The 22,856-nt window shown below is 35.8% G+C and overlaps 1 protein-coding gene across 1 annotated transcript in view; it reads right to left on the bottom strand.

Annotated features, from left to right (window-relative positions):
- Positions 1 to 22,856, bottom strand: part of LOC137401884 (rho GTPase-activating protein 26-like) — a 76,024-nt gene that overhangs the window by 4,508 nt on the left and 48,660 nt on the right. The window contains exons 17-20 of the mRNA XM_068088357.1: positions 15,545 to 15,704; positions 15,146 to 15,452; positions 10,103 to 10,297; positions 6,998 to 7,073 (exon numbers count right to left, since the gene is read on the bottom strand). Of these exons, the coding sequence (XP_067944458.1) occupies positions 6,998 to 7,073; positions 10,103 to 10,297; positions 15,146 to 15,452; positions 15,545 to 15,704 (738 nt within the window). The remainder of the gene's footprint in view (positions 1 to 6,997; positions 7,074 to 10,102; positions 10,298 to 15,145; positions 15,453 to 15,544; positions 15,705 to 22,856) is intronic.

Below are 22,856 nucleotides of genomic sequence, written 5' to 3'. Positions count from 1 at the left end.
TTAGATACTCTCTGATAGTATATAGAGTAATAAACTATTAGATACTCTCTGATAGTATATAGAGTAATAAACTATTAGATACTCTCTGATAGTATATAGAGTGATAAACTGTCAAATACACTCAGATATTATATTGAGTGGAAAGTGACAAAACAGATCTGATCAAGTGAGTTGTCTTATATGGCGTACAACAATTAGACACAAGCATTAGATGGCCAAAGGAGAAAAGCGAACAAGTTATGGAAACCTTACTTCACATATCTCGATTTAGACCGAGAGGAGGAGCGTGTCACACCCCTCAATAACTTGGAGAGGGATTTCGGACCGTGTGACAAATGCAGACTGTCACTATTAAACAGAATATGAGCGAGGGTCACAGCTCCCAAAAGCATTTGACACTGAAAATTTGTTTTAACATACCAGTATTTCCAGTGATGTATCATAATATATTAATGGAACAACATTGTACACCTAAGTCCAATAGCAAATGAGCCAATCAAATGCTAGCATATGCCTGTAACGCCTGTAAGAAAAATCTAGAGCATTTGTACTTCAAAAAATGTTTAACACTAGCACCTACCCTATGATTATCGTAAGTGACCCTTAAATACAACTTCAGTAATACTAAATAAGCCAATTAAATGTTACACTTTCCAAAATAGATTGCAGCAGTTTACAATAGTCTTGCCATAATAATAACTAAAATTCTTCGAAAACTATTGATTCCATCCACAAAATGACAATTTGTAGGTTCAGTCCTCAAAATACAGACATTCTGAGAATAAGTTTGATATAAACATTTTAATCTTCATGTGTGTGTTTTTACTTCATATCAAACAAAACAACATTTAAACTCTCTTACAAAAGTAATGGCAAGGGAGTTATCTCTCTGTCTAGTCATCCAAGGTAGTCTCATTCATGTCTCAACTAAATTCCTACCAAAATTGGTTGAAGGAGAGAAGTGGCTAACATGTGTATGACAGTCGTCACCAATTTATATTATTGAACTGTATTTAGCATGAAGAGAACTAATGGTCAAAAATGATAATTCGCACCACGGTATTTTATTGAAGGCTAAATCCTGATAAATGATTTTTTCACATTACAAATTGGAACATGACAATTGTTTTCACCTTACAGTACGAATCTTATTTCACCGTGCAAATTCAACAAAATTTTCGCCGGAGTTGAAATTTGGTAGTCGGTGTGCATATTCCATTCGTCAAAATAATGCTGCTCGCCGAAAATATTTTCACAACGCCTGAAAGAGACACGATGACCGATTTCTCTTAGTTCAGCCATTTTCGTGTGTAAAATGGTAATGTTTTCCCTTTAAAGGTTGACTTGCAACAAAATTCACATTGCAGTTATTTGGTATCAAAAGGTTCACCATGTCTTACTCTGCTGTGTTGTAGGCGTAAAATATGTGGAAATGTGATTACAAGCTCTTCAAAGTTCAAAAACGAACAGTTAATCGCAACCATCACGAAAACGCCGCAGATTGAAATCTCTTTATTTCGATGACATACTCAAACATTCTGGTTATTGTTTTTGATCACGTGAAATTGAAGCCCAATAAAAGGCACAATATAAAACATCTCGTAGCACTAGTTTATGACAAACACTTCGGGTTCTACTGAAAAGCCCATATCGAATATAGATGCTCGCTATGTTACAGTTTTGTTTCGGCTTGGTATAATCATCTAATGGTAATCTGATCATGTGACCCATACTTCCTGCCAAACAGCTGAACAATTTCTGCAGCATTTTTCCACTATCACAGATGACCAACAGGTTCATCATGTTTATTAGATAATGTTATGCACTGCTTCGAGTTGAGGTTAAACAATTAAACGAATCTTTACGGTAGGTTTTGAAATATCAGTGCTCAAAGTGACAGCATCACAATGTTGATGAAAAAGACGCGTAAGGACAATAGACACGGTTTTATTGAATGCGTCAAGTATATTTGTGAAAATATTTCGACAAATGAGGTTGCATGAAAGTGTAAGCAGAAGCCATCGTTTTTCAACTATGTCCCATTTGAGCTGTTTTGGAAAGGGATTCCAACCTATGGCGTTTTCGTGATGGCTGCGATTAACTGTTCATTTTAAAGCTTTGAAGAGCTTGTTATCACATGCCCACATATTTTGCACCTACAACACAGCAGAGTAAGACATGATGAGTCTTTTGATACTAAATAACTGTAATGCGAATTTGGTTGCAAGTCAACCTTTAAAACTGGTAGCAAAGTTGGAATTGCGATCCTTTCAAAAAAGAAAGATTCAGTGGTCAGACAACTTCTCTTAACCTGCTAACAAAAATCTGCTTCATTACAAAAACAGCATTGTTTAGGCTTTTTTGCCGAATTAGGTTAAAAAAGGTTTTAATGAGATCGGCTAAAACTATATTAAACACGAAGCCAGAAACTAATAGGTGGTAAAAATTTAGTTATAAAAGTTGAAATTTAGTAAAATAGATAAAAATACATACTAAAATAGCTTTGTGTTTAGAAAGCCAAACTTATTTAAAGGTTGACTTGCAATAAAATTCACATTACAGTTATTTGGTATCAAAAGATTCACCATGTCTTACTTTGCTGTGTTGTAGGTGCAAAATATGTGGGAATGTGATTACAAGCTCTTAAAAGCTAAAAAACGAACAGTTAATCGCAGCCACACAAGACCGCTATAGTTTGGATTCGCTTTCCAAAACGGCTCAAATGGGAAGCACTTGTTACAGGATGGTTTCGGTTTACACTTTCACGCAATCTCATTCGTCAAAATATTCTCACAAATACACTTCACGCATTCAATAAAACCATGTCTATTGTTCTTACGCGTCTAATTTATCGTCATTGTAATGCTTTCACTTTTAGCACAGATATCTTATAACTTACCGTAAAAAATCGTTAAACTTTTCAACCTTAGCTCGAATGAGTACATACCATTGTCTGATAATCATGACCAGCCTGTTGGTTACCTGTGATAATCGAAAAGTGCTGCAAAAATTATTTCCAAAGTATTGGGTCACATGATCAGATTACGACTTGACGATTAGTCCAAGCTGAAACAAAACTGTAAAGTAGTGAGCATCTATATTTGATCAGACAAAGTACAAGGCAAAGACAGTCCGATATCCCATTTTTACATTTGTATCAGTATCGAGAGGCACCAGTATCGTCTTATTCAAAGTTTTGATGGATGGGTAACTTTTTTTATACACACAATTCTGTTAATTCAAGATTCATGATTTCTATTCTGTTTTCTCAGTTCATGTTACCATTGTCATTGTATCATTACCAAATCATCTTCTATTGTAATCGTAGCAAAACAGACTTAATTTAGCTATTGTGTGTGTATGTCCAGCTATAGCTGGACATACACACACAATAGCGAAAAGACACACACAATGCGAATGCGAAGACGGTAAGAATGCGAAAACTAGTCTGCCAGTTGGCAACACTAAATTGAACTAAAATCATATAATTGTATATCAAATAATTCTTTATTGTAATCGTAGCAAAACAGACTATATTTAACTATTACTAGCTAATGATTTCACATTTACATTTATACACCTTTACAGTTTTATTTTTCCTAATAATTCATTTCAACAAAACACTTCTTTCATGATATGAAATCGCATGCCAGTGTTGGCATGCCATTTACTGTGGAACCTCAGATCTCGAACGCTTCAGTTTTAGACTAACTTGGTTTTTGCCCAAGAAATGCGAGATTTGTTCGTCTCGGATCTAGAACATAAATTTTCAACTCCGGTTTTCATGCTCTGGTTTTTAACCCAACCGGAGCATGCGCAATTGAATTAAACGTTCAGAATAGCTCCAGAAACAGCATGTTTATACGTTTAACGATGTTGTTATGAGCCACTTTCGGAAGGTTCTCAAACAAAGGGAAATTTTCATAAATTCTTTACAAAAAGGAAAGAACAATTTGGTATGACATCTCCTCTACCGAAGAGATTTGCTAGAGAGATAACCCCTTCCGTCGAGTTACTCAAATTGTTTTGGAGGAAGATTCTCCTTCAAAGATGTGATGTAAACGTGCCATTGCTGTTTATATTTTATTTTTCACACGATTTTTGATGTAACTTTCCTGCATTTTGTGGTATTGTATCTTAACCTTTAATGTTTTTGGTGTTTTAAGCGCAAAACATACAAAATGTTTACTTTTTGTTTTCTGTTTTCATCATCATAAATAGAAAACCTTTTATTGAAGTTAAACATGATCTATATCAACCCACTTTTGTTTTCGATCTTGAACAACTCAGTTTTTGGAACAACCTTCTGCAAAGGATTAGGTTTGAGTATCGAAGTTCCACTGTACCGTAAGTCCTTATGCTCAAGCTGCGCGGCTTGTCGTTAGACGCGGCTTCTGGTTCAAGGTCATAGGCCGCGGCTAAGGCCTATATTTTAAAACTTACGTGGGGCTCAAGACGGCTTCTCGATAAATGCTGTCTCTGCTCAGTTCCGCACTATAACCATAGAATCGCAGTCATGATACACTTTTATGTACGGCGTTTTGGCGACCTACTCGTTTATTTTCAAGGTCATGTTTATGGAATACTTTAGACTAAAGAAGAATTTATCGCTCATGTTTAACTCACCACAGTCATAGGTCATTCATTCTTGACCGGCATCTTTTCATAAACGTGAAGCTCTCTAACAGCACAATAAAAATCTAGCTGAGACATGGCAAGTAAGTTCTTGATGCAAGGGTTTAGGAATTTTAATTCGAACTTGGAAGTAAAAGAAAATTCTTTTCACGTGTAGGTACTGTACTGGTGTAGTCTGTTTTCTTATTTAAGAGGACGGGGGTATAGTGAAAACCGTCTCAACACTCTCGCTCCCGAAGGGGTCAAGGACGACAAAACCTGTCATTAGCAGCGGTTTGTGGGCATATGCGGCTTGTTGGAGGATTATTTTTTCTTTCGTGAGTCATCTGTTTTTGAGCACAAGACGCGCGGCTTGAGCATGAGGACTTACGGTATATACATATAGGCCACAATAGTGGCAGCATGGCCACTATTATATATGTTATATATATATTATATATACGGTTCCCGATCTCAGAAACCATGGTTAAGTCGCAAATCACGAAGTTGAGTTATCTGACTTTGAAGCTGCACTAACTGAATTTATAGTATTGATAGCGATTTTTGCAGCACGTGCTTCCGAACCAATCAAAGAGTGATCTTTCTGAATCTGAAGTCAGTTAAGCCAATAAAAGTCTACAACCCTCGGAAAACCCTCTTAAAACCATTGCTACGCTAAACAGGAAGTACCAAAAAATGGTGTTCGATAAAAGTAATCTTTTTATCGGACACCATTTTTTGCCGATTTTAAAGATAACTCTGACATTTTGGACTCTTTTAATGAGTACTTAGTATTCCAACTGATGCCAAAAGCAGTGAAAGTAAAGGGGATGACGATGATTTTTTCCTAACGATTTTTATAAGTTTATTATAGGATTCAATTGAAAGAATAACTATTCGATTTTATAAGATTATTATAAGACTTAATGAGAAGAATAATTATTCGATTTTACAAGATCGGAGAATAATTATAGTGTCCAATGGTGTGCAATATTTGACTGTTATTATTTTTCTAAAGATTTTGTTAGTGATACTACGGCTGTGCCCAAAATCGCGATACTGCCCAACCGTTTTTAGTATTTGCAAAATTAAGAGCAACTAACACATTTTATAATAGATATACCGCTATTTCTATGACAGCCAGCTAAAATCTGTTTAGATTTTTTAAACAGCATAATATTTTGTATATAAACAGAGAAATCTAGATGAATATCACAACTTTTTAATATTGGCAGCTATGTTTTGAAATGTAAACAAAATTGTGCATTGGTTTTCTTTTCTCAAACTCGAAGACCATTTTTCTCAGAACTATGTTTTTTGCACTAATGGTGAACGTGCATTCAGTTTATTGACCATAAAATCTGCTGTAATTAAGCTAAAATCAAATTTTTTTTGCAAAATAACAGAACGTTTTGCAAAATAACTGAGAATTATCTCCTTCTGCTAGTGTAGATAACTCCAAATCTTACACACCCGACTCATATACAGTGAAACTCGGATAAATCGCCCTCGGATATATCGAACACATGGTTAACTCGAATGGATTTGCTTGGTCCCTTCCCACGCAATGATAAATGGCTTTAGATAACTCGACCGAAACTCCATTAACTCGAACAGTTTTTTGCCAAACGGCTACCGAGACGGTTGTTACTATCGCTTTAGAATATCACTTTATTCCAAGCCATAGAAATAAACATCGACTTTTAGTAGTTCTTAGGCCTCGTTATTACCAACATCTACAAATATTTTCATTAACAACTTTTATAAAGGTTTGCAAAAATCCAATTTTACCAAACATCCGCTTAGCGATAAGCCCTCCGAAAGCAAGAAAAGCGAGGTAAAATTTGGATAACTTTAAAGTAATATCGGCAAAATTGATAATGGGTTTTTAATAGTAAAGCAGTTTTGTAATAACTGACTTACTGCAAAATTGATCGTGGTTAAAGGGCTCGGTAAAAAAATACGTATGTATTTTTTCTGAGCGTTTTAACCGCGATCAAGTTTTGCCAATTTTAATCTGAGAACGTCCTGGCAATCACATCCCCTAAAGCAACAAACAAATCTCAAGTGATAGAAAAATATCTATACTTTCTGATTAAAAATATTTAAAACTTCACACGAGAGACCCTTTAACTTGCAACAAGCAATCTATGCTTTTGATTTATATATAGTTTATATATGTACATGTATCTACTGATAAATACGTGCACTTATGACTGTCCTGATAACTTGAACGCTCTAATAACTCGAACACTTTTGCTCGGTACCTTGAAGTTTGAGTTATCCGTGTTTCACTGTATTTAGAAGCTACAATCATACATTCTCTAAAAAACCTAATGATTATGCAGGCAACTCCTGCTCTAGAGCTGATTGGAATACTTACATAGGGGGATTCGAAGAACGTGCGGCACCAGTCACTCCTCCACCATAGCTTTTAGACATGCCACCCCGAGAAGGATCTGCAATGAGAATCAAAGATTTGAAGAAACCGAACTAGAGAAATCCCTAAAGACATTTGCATTTTCCTTTAAAGATGGGATTGCGTCCAAAAGGTCGATAAAATGAAATCAAGGCCAATAAAAGGCTAAAACATCAGCTACAATTTGATGTCATTTTTGTCTTTGTAGACTAACCCTGTCCAGAGATGTAAGCGTTTGAATGGGGCCATCTTTTAAAACGCTCAGATTCGAGCGGGTGCTTCATTCGTGACGTAACGAGTGATACGTGTGAAACGAGGCCACGAGCGATGAATATAAGATCTCTTCTTTAGCCAATAATCAGCACAAAATTTTTATATAGGTCGTAATAAATGTTACCGCTCGTAAAACGCGTTGTTTGTGATCTCGAAGTTAAGGTTTTACTCAGTTACTAGAGCACACATAAGACATCGATATTCACTGACTCAACTGACATCGTTACTTTACTGAATTACTCCATCGACACGTTTTAATGACGAGGAACAGAATTATAACAATGCTTCCTGCAAAGGTGACCCTAGTTTTTTGAGCATCAGGTAGTTAAAGTTTGGAGCAGACAGCGTTCGGTTCGAGCTGATAGGCGTCACAGCGTTATGCTGCAGAGAAAGATAGGAGAATGGAGGTAAATTTATCTTTAACTTTGAGTCTCATACATGATACATATATATATATATATATATATATATATATATATATATGAAGTTTATTAAAAACTACAGGTTAAAATCATTACTACTATTAGTTTCATGCAATCGTGTTGCAATCTTCAGGTAGAAGATTGCAACACGATTGCATGAAACTAATAGTAGTAATGATTTTAACCTGTAGTTTTTAATAAACTTCATACACAGCTCTAATTGACTCAATTATTGAGCACTTTACTTTACAGTGTAAACCACATATACTATATATATATATATATATATATACTGTTGTTAAAAACTACAGGTTAAAATCATTACTACTATTAGTTTCATGCAATCGTGTTGCAATCTTCAGGTAGAAGATTGCAACACGATTGCATGAAACTAATAGTAGTAATGATTTTAACCTGTAGTTTTTAATAAACTTCATACACAGCTCTAATTGACTCAATTATTGAGCACTTTACTTTACAGTGTAAACCACATATACTATATATATATATATATATATATATACTGTTGTTTACATTGAGATTATAATTCCCTGTTTGAGACTAGAATGTAACTTTCTGTGCACGCATTAGGATGCATGATTAGGATGCGCAGTGATTTCTTGCTACAAAATAAACAATGTTGATTAATCTATAGCATCTAGCAACATAATGGCTTAGATTGATGAACAACTACTGATTGATGAAATATACTAAAGGTTATAATTTAAGTACCCATGAATACATTTACTAATTATTAAAATTATAACTTTTTGCTATCACCAATTATCGTTTCATAACTTTTTTATCGTTTCACCTAGCTATAATATTTGCTTCAAATTTTCATTGGTAGTTTTAGCTGGTAAATTAGATTCATGATTAGGATTTATGTTCAATTCTCACTAGCAGAAAGTGAGGAAAATCGATTGATCAATGCTCATCATTAGCTCCTAAAAACAAAGCTTCGAATTGTTGGCTTGGCGCACTTATGTTTTTGTTAAACATTTATTCATTTTTAAAATTACACTCGCAATCTATCAAACTCCCAATTTGAAAGCTTTCAGTAGATACGCATTAGAACGACATATCTATGAATGACATATATTTCTTACATTTGTTTTATTGATTACAGGATGTTTATCTGGTGCCACCAGCTGAGCAGCTGTGAGTCTGGAAACTGCCATAAATGGGAAAGGGAGACATGAATGTGTGCTGCACAAACCATGATATGTTTTGTTTGAGTTTTGCTGCAGTAGATGAATTAGTCCTATTGTATAAGCTAAAACTATGTGAGTGGCCACGACTTCAATGGATATCTTTAATAAAAGCTTCATGCCAAGATGAAAATCTTTTGGCTTGTAAAAAGTATTTGATAAAATAATATGGTTGAAGACAATGCAAAACATGATTTGCAGAACATATTGAATACATCATAGCCCTGTTGCCATCTGTGCTGAAATCCTGTCTGATAGATGGATTTATGAAGTGTAATCAGAGCTGTATTGACAGGTACTTTTGCATAGCTCGACCATTTGTTTAGTACATACTTGCATCAACTAATCAAATGTGACCAGTGAATTTTTTTCCACATGAAACCATTAATCACTCGAAAACGTTAACTTTGCATGACTTTTTAGGGATGCAGTTGGTTTCGCCATATATTCGAACATACTCTTTTCAAAGATGCAGCTTACATAGTTTACTTAGTAACTAGTTTCCGGTGTGGGTAGCGACAAAATTGCGCCAATACTAAGACCTTATTCTACTTAATTTGCTTGACATAATTACTGTAGACTGGTAAAATTGGTAGTCAGTACTCAAATGTTTACACAGAATTTAGAGGAAGTTGACAAGGAATATGACAAGTTTATAATTTCCCATTATTTCAGGCGTTTGAGAAAATTCATAATAATGTATCTGTAGCTGGAGTTAAAATTTTATTCTAGCCAACATGAGCAAATACACAATAAAATATATGCCAATAGAGCCAGGTAGGACTAGACTTTCATCGCAATAGCCGATGTGAATACGGAAAGATAGAGACAGATTGCTTCACTATATACATCATTTTGGTCAAGTCTGGGCACATCTTTTTTCTCTGAGCATTTTACCGCGATCAATTTTTGTTGATTTTAGTCTTCAAATATCTTGACAATGAGATTGCCTAACACAACAAACAACATATCAACTGATAGACAAAAATGCTTTTAAAAATCGACCAGAATTTGATGCAATCACATCTTTAAGGAAAGGGCAGAGCATGCCAAGTTATAGCATTAAATGACTAAATCATGTTTGAACCCAAACAGGTAGGTTACCAATCAAGCACACGCAAACATAGAATATACGAATACGACAAGCACAATCAGCAACCTACTTGTATCCGAAGCGCATGTAGCGACATTGCTATGGTTCCTGAACCCGGTATTGGCATAGATAGGATTATTGCTGTAGCCTGGTTTCTTTACTGGGGTGGAACTCGGAGGATAATTGCTAGCCAATCGCCCAACAGGTTGTGATTTGCTAGCATACAAATCTTGTCTAGTTGCATTGTGCAGTTTTGGGTCAAAGCCTAAAATATATACAGTTACTACAAGGTGCGAGTTGAACTTTAAAATAAGGTGATTACAGAATGGGTTCATCAAGGCAACTCGCTAAGAGACTTGGATAAAGACACCTTCCATGTTGTAATAGACTTGGATAACCGATGAGTATTTGTTCACAATGCACAAATACATTACTGGTTGTTTCCTAAAAGCCAAGGGTCTTGGAATTACGTTGAAAGTAAGTCGAGATATGTATTTCCACAAGTTTTCATTAGCGTTAACGTCTTATTCATAATTTGTAAGGTGAGATACCACAGATGTGCTGGTGAGATGTGCACAGCCACCACCAACATCCACCAACCACTGCAAAAATCCTAACACCAACTTCAACAGGCTGGATCAGGTTCAAGAAGCGAGAGTTAATGAGGCAAGAAAGATGAAAGCTGTGATGCAGAAAAAACAGCGGATACAAAGTGGATTCAAGGTGCGATTATTATGGTTGGATTAATATTTGACTGTAGCTGCCCCTATTTTGCTTGAAGCCTAAGCAGCCTTCTGTCCAAGCCTTCTGTCCCAGGCTACCTCAGTATTACTGCTGTTAGCTCGCTGGCTGCTGCGACCAGTCTAGAGACGTGTTTAGAGGTCTGGCTACACACTGGCTAAATGGGTCACCGTGGCTACACACTCTGAACCTACCAAATAATACGTTGTCGAAAAATAAATTTACCAATATGAATTGGCTCCGATTGCATAAACGCCAGAATGTCCTTGCTAGATTTCTATGACTAGTCACTAGGAGAAACGTTACACATCGGTGAAAACAGCCAAGTATAAAAACATTTTAACTTGGTTTCAAAAGATTTAATAACCTGGCAAAGCATCTGAAAGGTTTCACTAACAGTTCCAATTTACACTAGTGGCCATCATCCATATATGTGACAAGAATGTTGTCATCGCCAATTGAAATTAAATCTCTAATAAAATTAACTTGTGCTGGAAATTAGTGCAAAGGAATCAGGATTTTATTTGTTGGAATAAGCTATTTCAGCTGATCCCGTGTTAGTCAGTTTCATCGATGTAGACCAATATGATATCTTCGACACAGGTGCCGTTGGTGAAGGTGTTGCCAGACCTTTACAGCGTCTAGTGTTTAACTTCAGGCTAAATGAGATCTCCAGACTGGTTAGTGAAAAAAAAATGTACATGCATGTAGACAACAGGCGTTAGTATTAGGAAGGAGAGGCTAGCAACCAATGAAAAGATCATCTCATTTGTCTGACATCCCCAAGTATTCTCATCAATTTTTCTGACAAAACTGAGAAAAATGATGTTTTGCAGCTGTCCAGAAAATTTGACAACTCATTAATTTTGTTGAATACAATACTGAAATGAAAAATCATCGAGATAATTCACTCCTGAAAAGTCGCAAACCGATCAAGCTTGTAAAACAAATGAGAGTTGAGAGGCAGTCATAATACACCTACAATGTGTATAGCGGAGAGAGTTACCGGATGCACTGTATCTCTGCTAGAGCTGGTACCAAATGCTTTCCTAGCAGCTTGCAGCCACTACCAATCATTAATTCGAGTTGCTAGTAAGTAGAACATGACAAGACAACTGCCAGTGACTAGTTTACTAGCAACTGCCATTTATGACCAGAAATTGGAGGGATGCAAGAGGCCAGCCAGCAGTTGGCCAGTGTTCAGAGAGAGCCTGTAAAATGAAACATAAATCGGCATGTACAACTGCGTGAAAAGGATTACAAAGAGAGTTTATAACTGACAGTTTTAATAGTGAAAATGAAGTTACTGCTATCCAGCAAACAGATCAGCCGTTGCAGCGGAGCAAAGATATAGAAAATGAAAGCCAAATGCTAGTTAAGTTTGGGTAGCCCCATAGACAGGCATATACCCGCGTAAGCTAGAGAACTATATGTAAAAGTTGTAAGAGGAAGCTTTGATACTCCTCTGACTCTGACAAGCAGACAACACATAGAGTATTCAGAGTTCAGGCGCTGAGTTCAGGGGACAAACTGAACACTCAGTCAAACATACTTATCATCAGCTCAACATACGAAATTCCCAACTTAAGATTTAACATTTGAGGAAATGACTGATACTTGGGTGTATGACTGATACTTGGGTGTACGACTGATACTTGGGTGTACGACTGATACTTGGGTGTACGACTGATACTTGGGTGCACGACTGATACTTGGGTGTACGACTGATACTTGGATGCACGACTGATACTTGGGTGTACGACTGATACTTGGGTGTATGACTGATACTTGGATGCACGACTGATACTTGGGTGTACGACTGATACTTGGGTGTATGACTGATACTTGGGTGTACGACTGATACTTGGGTGTACGACTGATACTTGGGTGCACGACTGATACTTGGGTGTACGACTGATACTTGGATGCACGACTGATACTTGGGTGTACGACTGATACTTGGGTGTACGACTGATACTTGGGTGTACGACTGATACTTGGGTGTACGACTGATACTTGGGTGTACGACTGATACTTGGGTGTACGACTGATACTTGGGTGTACGACTGATACTTGGGTGTACGACTGATACTTAGGTGTACGACTGATACTTGGGTGTATGACTGATACTTGGGTGTATGACTGATACTTGGGTGTATGACTAATACTTAGGTGTATGACTGATACTTGGGTGTATGACTGATACTTGGGTGTATGACTGATACTTGGGTGTATGACTGATACTTGGGTGTATGACTAATACTTGGGTGTATGACTGATACTTGGGTGTATAACGTGCGGACCTTTTTTGAAACAGTCAGAGGAAGAAGCTGATGAAAATGGAAAATAAACACAAACTGTATAAAGTAAAATAGGTTAGATTTCAGCTAGTGAAGGGAAGAGTAGCTGAATACCTCCAAGGCTACTTCTGAAGCTAGGCATTACACTAATCGTCTTGTGTCTCCGATGCATATGCATCTAGGGTGCGCGTGAAATTGCTCGGAGATCCGGTATGTCTGCTTAGAATATTGCAAGCAGAGGCTGTGCTTGTTTTCACAGCATTGTTCATTAGCAATACGATCTTGGTTGGTCATGTCTAAGTCCAGCTGTGAAAGAATTTCGACGAGAGAAGACAATGCCCAGTTGCCTGTCATTCCTGTCACCACCAGTGGCCTTTATTGAGAATTGAACCCAGCCTGGTGTTTGTAGGTCAAGCGCTTTAAACTACGAGGCTACGGCTGTTCAAAGTATCTAATAAGGAACTACCTGACACGTTTGGCTGATGAGATCACAGTGTAATTTTATAAGTGAACTCTTAACAACATATGATGGTTTTAAGAACACTGGGCAGATCCTGGAACAAAGTAGTCTCATACACAACATTAGATTGTACAGTGATAAGTCTAATAAGTAGACATTAAAAAAATAGATCACAATGAACAAAGGCCAGCAGAAACAGAGGTGGGCATGAACAAGGTCAACGGAAAGAATCAATCGCATTTTCGTACTGAAACGAATGGGTGGTGGCAACAGCCTAGAATGACGAGAAATGTACAAAGATACAAAGATGTAATTCCATAAAATACTACCTGTGAAGTTGTGAGCAATATATTGAGTTGAAGACTTCAACTGCTGTGAACTATATATTGGGATATGGGCTAAGCATAGATGGTATATTCAACCAGTGATAGATGGTATACTTAACTAGTGATAAAAGGTATATTCAACTAGTGATAAATGATATATTAAACTAGTGATAGATGGTATATTCAACTAGTGACAGGTGGTATACTCAACTAGTGATAGATGATGTATTCAACTAGTGATAGATGATATATTCAACTAGTGATAGATGATATATTCAACTAATGATAAATGGTATATTCAACTAGTGATAGATGTATATTCAACTAGTGATAGATGGTATATTCAACTAGGGATAAATGGTATATTAAACTAGTGATAGATGTATATTCAACTAATGATAGATGATATATTTAACCAGTGATAAATGATACATTCAACTAGTGATAGATGATATATTCAACTAGTGATAGATGGTATATTCACCTAGGGATAAATGGTATATTAAACTAGTGATAGATGTATATTCAACTAATGATAGATGGTATATTCAACTAGTGATAGATGGTATATTCAACTAGTGATAGATGGTATATTAAACTAGTGATAGATGATATATTCAACTAGTGATAGATGGTATATTCAACTAGGGATAAATGGTATATTAAACTAGTGATAGATGATATAATCAACTAGTGATAGATGATATATTCAACTAGTGATAGATGGTATATTCAACTAGGGATAAATGGTATATTAAACTAGTGATAGATGTATATTCAACTAATGATAGATGATATATTCAACTAGTGATAGATGGTATATTCAACTAGTGATAGATGGTATATTCAACTAGGGATAAATGGTATATTAAACTAGTAATAGATGGTATATTCAACTAATGATAGATGATATATTTAACCAGTGATAAATGATACATTCAACTAGTGATAGATGATATATTCAACTAGTGATAGATGGTATATTCATCTAGGGATAAATGGTATATTAAACTAGTGATAGATGTATATTCAACTAATGATAGATGGTATATTCAACTAATGATAGATGATATATTTAACCAGTGATAAATGATATATTCAACTAATGATAGATGATATATTACCACCAATCGATGGTAATATTGATCAAGAAGTGAGTGAGGCTGACTGGAGGCAGAAATGTAAAAGCTTTCACAAACATGCACCATTATGACACCATTATGACACCGTTACTACTGAATGGTGTCACCAGCTAGCATCTCACTACATATATATTCCATACTCACTTATTGGTCGGCCACTCTCTGGACTGACTAGTCGGTTGTCTATCGCTCTGGTTACCATACCACCAGTGGTTCTGTAAGCCGGAGCCACCGACTGTTCTGGTTTAGAAGGAGGCATAGTCTGTGTAGGATTTATAGAGTTAGGAACGTTAGCATAGACGCTACTAGCTCTGTAACTTGGTCTATGTTTACCATATGTGTTGTCCTCCGAGAAGTGTTTAGCCACTGCAGCGACCTTATTTTGTTCTAGCCTCAACTTGGGCGAGTCATTGGATACACCGTTGGTGACAGGTGGAGCTTGGGAGAATATCTGAAAACATGACCAGCCAATACATTGTTATCACACAAAACTCAGATACAAAAACTCACAAACTGAAACACTGCAAAGCGAGAGCTACTTGCCTTATCAAAATTCTCTATTAATAGTTCAATGACGAGGTTATTAAACTTGATATCCATTATGGCTGCCACCGTCTCTTCCTCGGGCCTCAGCAGCGTTGGCCCAAAGCAGACAGCTAAATTGGATACACTCATCTTGTTTTGGCTGGACTCGGCTGCGACGCTACATGACAAAAAGCGAATGACAATAGAGAGAGCATGAATATAGCGAAGAGCGATAAAATGAACAGCATATAGAACTAACTTACATTCGGACAAAATACTTATCTTTGAGGATGTGACAAGTATTTAACCAATCACTGTAAAGCATTACAACAGCTAAACCAATCAATGTAAAGCATTACAACACACAACAACTTTTTCTGTTCCGCTGATCTCTTCCGTGGTGTAACCCTCCACTTGCCGTGTGGGAAGCTGCGCCATCGACTCCACTACCAAATCAGTGCTTAATAAACATTTGCTTTCTCCAATGAATAAGGGTTAAACCTAACTGTCACGTACAACTTTTATCGTATTTTCTAGGTAAATCCGATTCCGATTTTGTACTCAAAATAAAGATTGGTCCACTCACCTTCAAAGTCATTAAAGCTTTTTTAAAGCATTTCGATATCTGTCTGGAAAACAACACAATCGGCATAACAAGCTCCGCCCATAAATATGTGACGAAACCTAGCTTTTTCAGGAACGGAAGTTAGGGATGTTTAGTTCGATTTAGAATAATAGAGATGGGTGTCTTAAAACCCATTATTATCTAAATCCAGCCTGTAAAATAATCTCAGTCTTTTATGGAAGGTATATAAACTATTTAAAATTGCTCATAGCTTGTTGCATGATGTTTAAATAGGCTGAACGCCGAGAAAAATGAGCTCAAAAAGCGCGGTTTTATCACAAGCTAGTGTAGTTATCACGCTTTTTTGAGCTCAGTTTTAAATACGCAATGTTAAATAGCTTATTTACCTTTCAGAAAGGACTAGATTATTTTTACGGCTGAATTTAGATAATAATGGATTTTAAAACCCCCATCTCGATTATTCTAAATCGATCTAAACATCCCTAATTTCCATTCCTAAAAAGCTAAGTTATGTCAAGTATTTATGGGCGGAGCTTGTTGTGCCGATCGTGTTGTTTTTGAAACCGATATTAAAACACTGTAAAAAAGCCTTCATTACTCTGAAAGTTAGTAAACCAATCTTTATTTTGAGTACAAAATCGGAATCAATGTGTCTGATTCACCTAAAAAAATATGATAAAAGTTGTACGTGACAGTTATGGTTTAAATCACTGATGCATGACAACTTAAAATTTATGCTATTATTATTTTTTATTATCAATAAAATAATAATTCTAATGTTGATAGTAATAATAGTTCCTAGTGAACTATTTTATTATCAACATGATAATAAAATGGTCCACTAAAAAAATGATTCAAAACAGATCTTCAGATCTTCTCACCAGAAATATGTAAGAAAATGGTTCATACTTTTCATAACTACAATTCCATTTTAGACATTTATAGTGATCTGACTGCTAAAATGTTTCAAGATTAAAATAAAAAAACTTGATTGCGGTTAAAAGCCTCAGAAGAAAAATATGTGCCCAGACTTCTCCAAAATAGCATCAGTAGTCGAGCCCATTGTTCGTAAATGATAAATATATAATATTATAAACTGTCTTGTCGGCATCGAGTACTAATATCTTTACACAGCATTTAGTGTGAAAAATCGGATAATTTTTAGCCAGGAAAACCTACCTTTTAAACTATTTGAAACATAATTATGTAGAAATTTAACTGAAGCTTCATCTGAACCTTTATTTGAACAATCAAAAGTAAATACAAAATATAATACACGTCAATAGAGACGCGTAGCCGATGGAACGCAATAGCCGATGTCATAATAAGACGGACAAACAGGAAACATGACCACTCACATCACATTTGGAAACGCATTTTTCTTTTAACTGCGATCAAGTTTTGTTAAATTAATCTAGAAACATGCTGGCAGTCAGATCACATCAGACATGAAAAACAATAGCAAATGATACAAAATACTGATACTTTCTCATAGAATGTACTAAAGGTTTGTGCAAGTTCATTTCAAAGAGAGCATTCAAACACAATTAGTGCTACTTCAAGCGCTTTGACCAATAATTATGTCCTGACAAAAAATAATTCTCGGAAAACATTTACATACATGTTTCCATCTCGAGCTCTCATCTGTTAAAGATGTGATTGCACCGTAGAAGTAACTCAAGTCAGATTAAAATATAAATATAATATAAAATATAAGGCTAAAACATCAGCCACAATTTGATCATTTTTGTCTTTGTAGACTAGCCTTGTCCAAAGATATAACTGTTTGAATGAGATCCTTTTTTGGAACACGCAGATTCGAGCGGGTGGTTTTATCGTGTCGTATATAATCAGCATATATAGAAAGAGTACGTGAGTGATAAATACCGTATGCTATATCTTCTTTAGTCAATCAACAGCATGAAATTTTTACATAGGTCATAATAAATGTTATCGCTAGCGAACTCGTTGTCTGTGATATCCCAGATTCTTGCCATTATGGAATTTACAGATGTACTGAATCCCGCACGCTGAATCGATATGTTTTATTGACGAACAACAAAATTGTAACAATGCTTCAAGTTCCAGCGAAGGTGACTCAGAGTTTTCTGAGCATCAGGTTGTTAAAGATTGAGGCAGACAGCCTAAGGTTGGAGCTGACAGGCGTCAGCAGCGTTATGCTGCAGAGGAAGATGGGAGAATGGAGGTAAATCTATCTTTAAATTTTATTCTATGTATATACTAAACTAAAGGTTATAATTTTACTACTCATGAATACATTTACTAATTATTAAAATTATAACTTTTTGCTATCACCAACGATCGTTTCACAACTTTTTTTATCGTGTCACCTAGCTATATTATTTGCTTCAAATTTTCTTTGGCAGTTTCAGCTAGTAACTTCGATTTATGATTAGAATTTATGTTCACGTCTCACTTGTAGAAAGTGAGGAAAATCGATTGATCAATGCTCATCTTTAACTCCCAGAAACAAAGCTTCGAATTGTTGGCTTGGCGCACTTATGTTTTTGTTAAACATTTATTCATTTTGCAAAGATGCATCTTACACTCTCAATTTATCAAACTCCCAAATTGAAAGCTTTCAGTAGATACACGTTAGAACGACATATCGATGGATGACATATATTTATTCCATTTGATTTATTGATTACAGGATGTTTATATGGCGCCACCAGTAGAGCAGTGGTGTCAGTGTGGAAACTGTCATGCGTGAGGAAAGACCGACATGAATGTGTGCTACAAAAACCATGATATGTGACATTCTGTTTCTCAGACTGGTCTCAAGTGGGTTGCAGAAGTGCAAGAGATTACAGACCTTATAAAACCAGGTCCATTGAGAGTGGCCTATTATAATTACCAACACTATCATGGTAAGTTTTGTAGCTAATAGGATTTTCCTGCTGCTAATTTTACTAGATGTCATATAATTTCCAAGCGAAATTCAATAAGTTATCCAAAGATAATAAAAGTTTAATATTTTGTTAGTACCCAAGTATTGAGATGTGGAGAGTCTAAAACCATCTGAAAGGCTGAAGATGTAAAACTTGGTATGTGAAGACAGAGGAAGTCATGCACCTACAGATCATTGGTATTTTGGACATACCCAGAAGGACTTATAAGAGCAGAGTAGTGATCACTACCAACCTGCATATACAATATAGTGAGAGCTACTTATCTTAAAACCAAAGATGAGGAGGATTATCTAGATGCGATACATACAGAGTTTGAGTTTACCACAGTAGAGTAGATTTCCCTATTATATGAGCTGAAACTATGTGAGTGGCCACGACTTGGCTGGATGTTTTTAATGAAAACATTTTGCTCGAGATGGAACTTTTTGGCTTGTAAAAATTATATAATGAAATAATGTTAAAAATAATGCAAAACATGATTTGCAGAACATATTGAATACATATTAGTCCCGTTGCTACCTGTAACAAAATGATGTCTGATAGATGGGTTTATGAAGTGTAATCAGATCTGTATTGACAGGTACTTTTGTATAGCTCGACTAGATTCCAACTGACAAAATATTAAGAGCTACTCGAAAAACTCTATGCTGTACACTACTAAGGGAAAACAGGTGAGTCCACATAATAAACCGCCAACCAGGTGCAGGAAGAAAGTTAGTAAACCCTTGTCTGGCGAAGGGCTCTATTAACCCTTTGCTAAACAAGTTTATTTTCAGAGTTGAATCAGTAGGTTAATTGATTTAAAAGAAATTGACATTGGTTAGGGTTCACTATTTTGGTCAACTCAAAAAATCCTCTGTTTTGAAACTTTCTGCAAATTGATACTATTAATTACTAGATAACGTTGACTACACATGACTTTTTTATACCGGTAGATGCAGTTGGTTTCGCCATATATTTCAACATATTCTTTTGTAAATGCAGCTTGCTTACTTTTATTTAGTAGCTAGTTTCCAGTGTGGGTAACAACTGAGAGCTTCGCCGATACAAAGCCCCGATGAACTACATGTAAGTTTACTTGACGACTTACAATTACCATAGACTGACAGAATCGTAGTCGGTACTCATTTGTTTACACAGCATTTAGAGAAAAATAATGGGACAAATTTCAATTACCTTGTTTGAGACATTTGAGACACCTATAGCAATATATATACATATGTATATATATATACAGCTAGATTAAAAATTTTAATCCGCCAATCATGAGCAAATATAAATTAAAATATATGCTAATAGAGCCGTGTATTACTTGACTTTGACGTCAATAGCATATGAGCGTCAATAGCATATGAGCGAGAAACAGGCAGTCTCGCGGCTATATACATCATTTTGGGTAAGTCTGGGCACATATTTTTTTTCTGAGCGTTTTAACCGTGATAAAGTTATGTTGCTTTTAATCTTGAACCATCATAGCAGCCAGGCCACTTCGAACATCATAAACAATTGCAAATGATAGAATAATTAATACCTATACTCTCTGATGGAGACAACTAAAATTTTCTGCAAGTACATCTTTAATGATTGCAAATACATCTTTAAAGAACAAACAAGTCAGCCGAGACATTCTGGCCAAAGACTCTGGTTTGCTTCACACTAAGCGTTGGTCAAACCCTTTCAAATTACAACCACCCCTCAACATACTAATTACAACCACCCCTCAGCATACTAATTACAACCATCCCTCAACATACTAATTACAACCACCCCTCAACATACTAATTACAATCACCCCTCAGAATACTAATTACAACCACCCCTCAACATACTAATTACAACCACCCCTCAGCATACTAATTACAACCACCTCTCAACATACTAATTACAACCACCCCTCAACATACTAATTACAACCACCCCTCAACATACTAATTACAACCACCCCTCAACATACTAATTACAACCACCCCTCAACATACTAATTACAACCACCCCTCAGCATACTAATTACAACCACCCCTCAGCATACTAATTACAACCACCCCTCAACATACTAATTACAACCACTCCTCAACATACTAATTACAACCACCCCTCAACATACTAATTACAACCACCCCTCAACATACTTATTTAATCTGTTTCAAGGTTTCTTGATGTCGAACCATTATAAGTTGGAATGAATATTATTATAAGAGCAAACTGTATTTCATTGAATTGACTTGTCAGCTCAAAGACTCAACAGTGAAAATTTCGAGTAATTTATAAAGCACTAAAACAACGGCGCTATGTAAAAATATATAACAAACTAAGTTAAATGGAAGAAACTAAATAAAATAACAATTACCAATGAAAAATATTCTTATGGTCATTTTTCATTTATACAGGAAAGAGGTAGACGGAGATAGTCTTGTAGTTACAGATGACTCGGTAGATGATAAATGCATACTCTAACTACAATATTTTGAACAACTTTGCACATCAGACGCCGGAGACTGTTGGTTCTAATTTCTGTACAACTCTTCCATCGGATGTTGAAACATATGTATTGTAATCCGAAGTTACGGTTTGGACTAGGCGCTACCGTGTCTACCTTCGGTATGTTACATATACGCATTCGGTAGTTTGTACGGCAGTCTTGCGCTAGTCTAGACTCGGTTAATAACAATAGAGGGAGAGTTAGGAAAGAATTTGTTGAACATCGGCTTGTTTTTCATAATGGATATTTTTTGTTTTCAACCTAAATTGGGTAAATGGTAGAAAAGAGCTAGCCGGAGGCTTATTTAATCTGCACGGCTAGGAAACTTAATGCCTGAAAGCCTTTTACTTGAACATCTAATTTTCAGGCACACTCTTTTACCGACAGTATCTTGCCTTTTAACTCGTTTGTATAAGTGCCGAGTATAGGTAAGGAAGTGTAGAAAAAGTAAACTTCATATAAAATTGAAATTGTTAATTATTTTTTAAAGCATTTATATTTAGCAAATACTCTTACAGGCACTTTGGCAGTGTTCAGCTTTCAATATGTATATTTCTTAGTTTGTGAGTCCGTGTATGTCTAGCTATAGCTATTAAAATCTTGGAATTGAAAGTTCACTTTCTGATGGATTAGAACTAACAGAGATTGCAACCGCAAGTTTTAAATCCAGTACTCTACCACTGAGCTACACAAAGTGTATTGATCATATAGATTATTATATACCATATCGCATATGCACACATGATCATGCAATAAATGACATACTATTTACGATAATATATGATTTACGTTAAGATGCCCTGTTATAGAATATTTTTCGCCTACCTTTAGGAAACACGATGCTTCTTCATTAATTTTTCAACAGGGTGAATTTTTTCTGCAACACGATATCAACAATACTTTCTGTCAAAATTAAAATTTGGCGACTTGTGGACTGATCATATGCGTTATTAAAAGATATACGTTGCTCGCCATTGCGAGTTCAGCGGTATCCATTATGGTAACTACATATTCGCAAACGGATAATAAACGGAAATGATAAAACTTTAGATACAAGTTTGAAGTTACTAAGGTTAACATATTATTTTGTTACTATTTTTTAATGATGATTATTTTTACCAGGAGGGGATTGCATTGGATAATTATGGTTAGTTTCTATACTACTCTATGCACGTCTATGGCCTACGATATTTACACATGCCAACACTGGCATGCCAATTTTCGCATGCTAACATTGAAATGAACTAAAATCATATAATTGCATGCCAAAGAATTGTTCCTTGTACTCATAGCAAAAAAGACTATATTTAGCCATTGCTTGCTAATGATTTC

This window comes from Watersipora subatra, chromosome 8 (assembly GCF_963576615.1).
Source record: "Watersipora subatra chromosome 8, tzWatSuba1.1, whole genome shotgun sequence".
NCBI classification, from domain to species: Eukaryota; Metazoa; Bryozoa; class Gymnolaemata; order Cheilostomatida; family Watersiporidae; genus Watersipora; species Watersipora subatra.
This window is presented reverse-complemented; position numbering and strand designations above follow the sequence as displayed.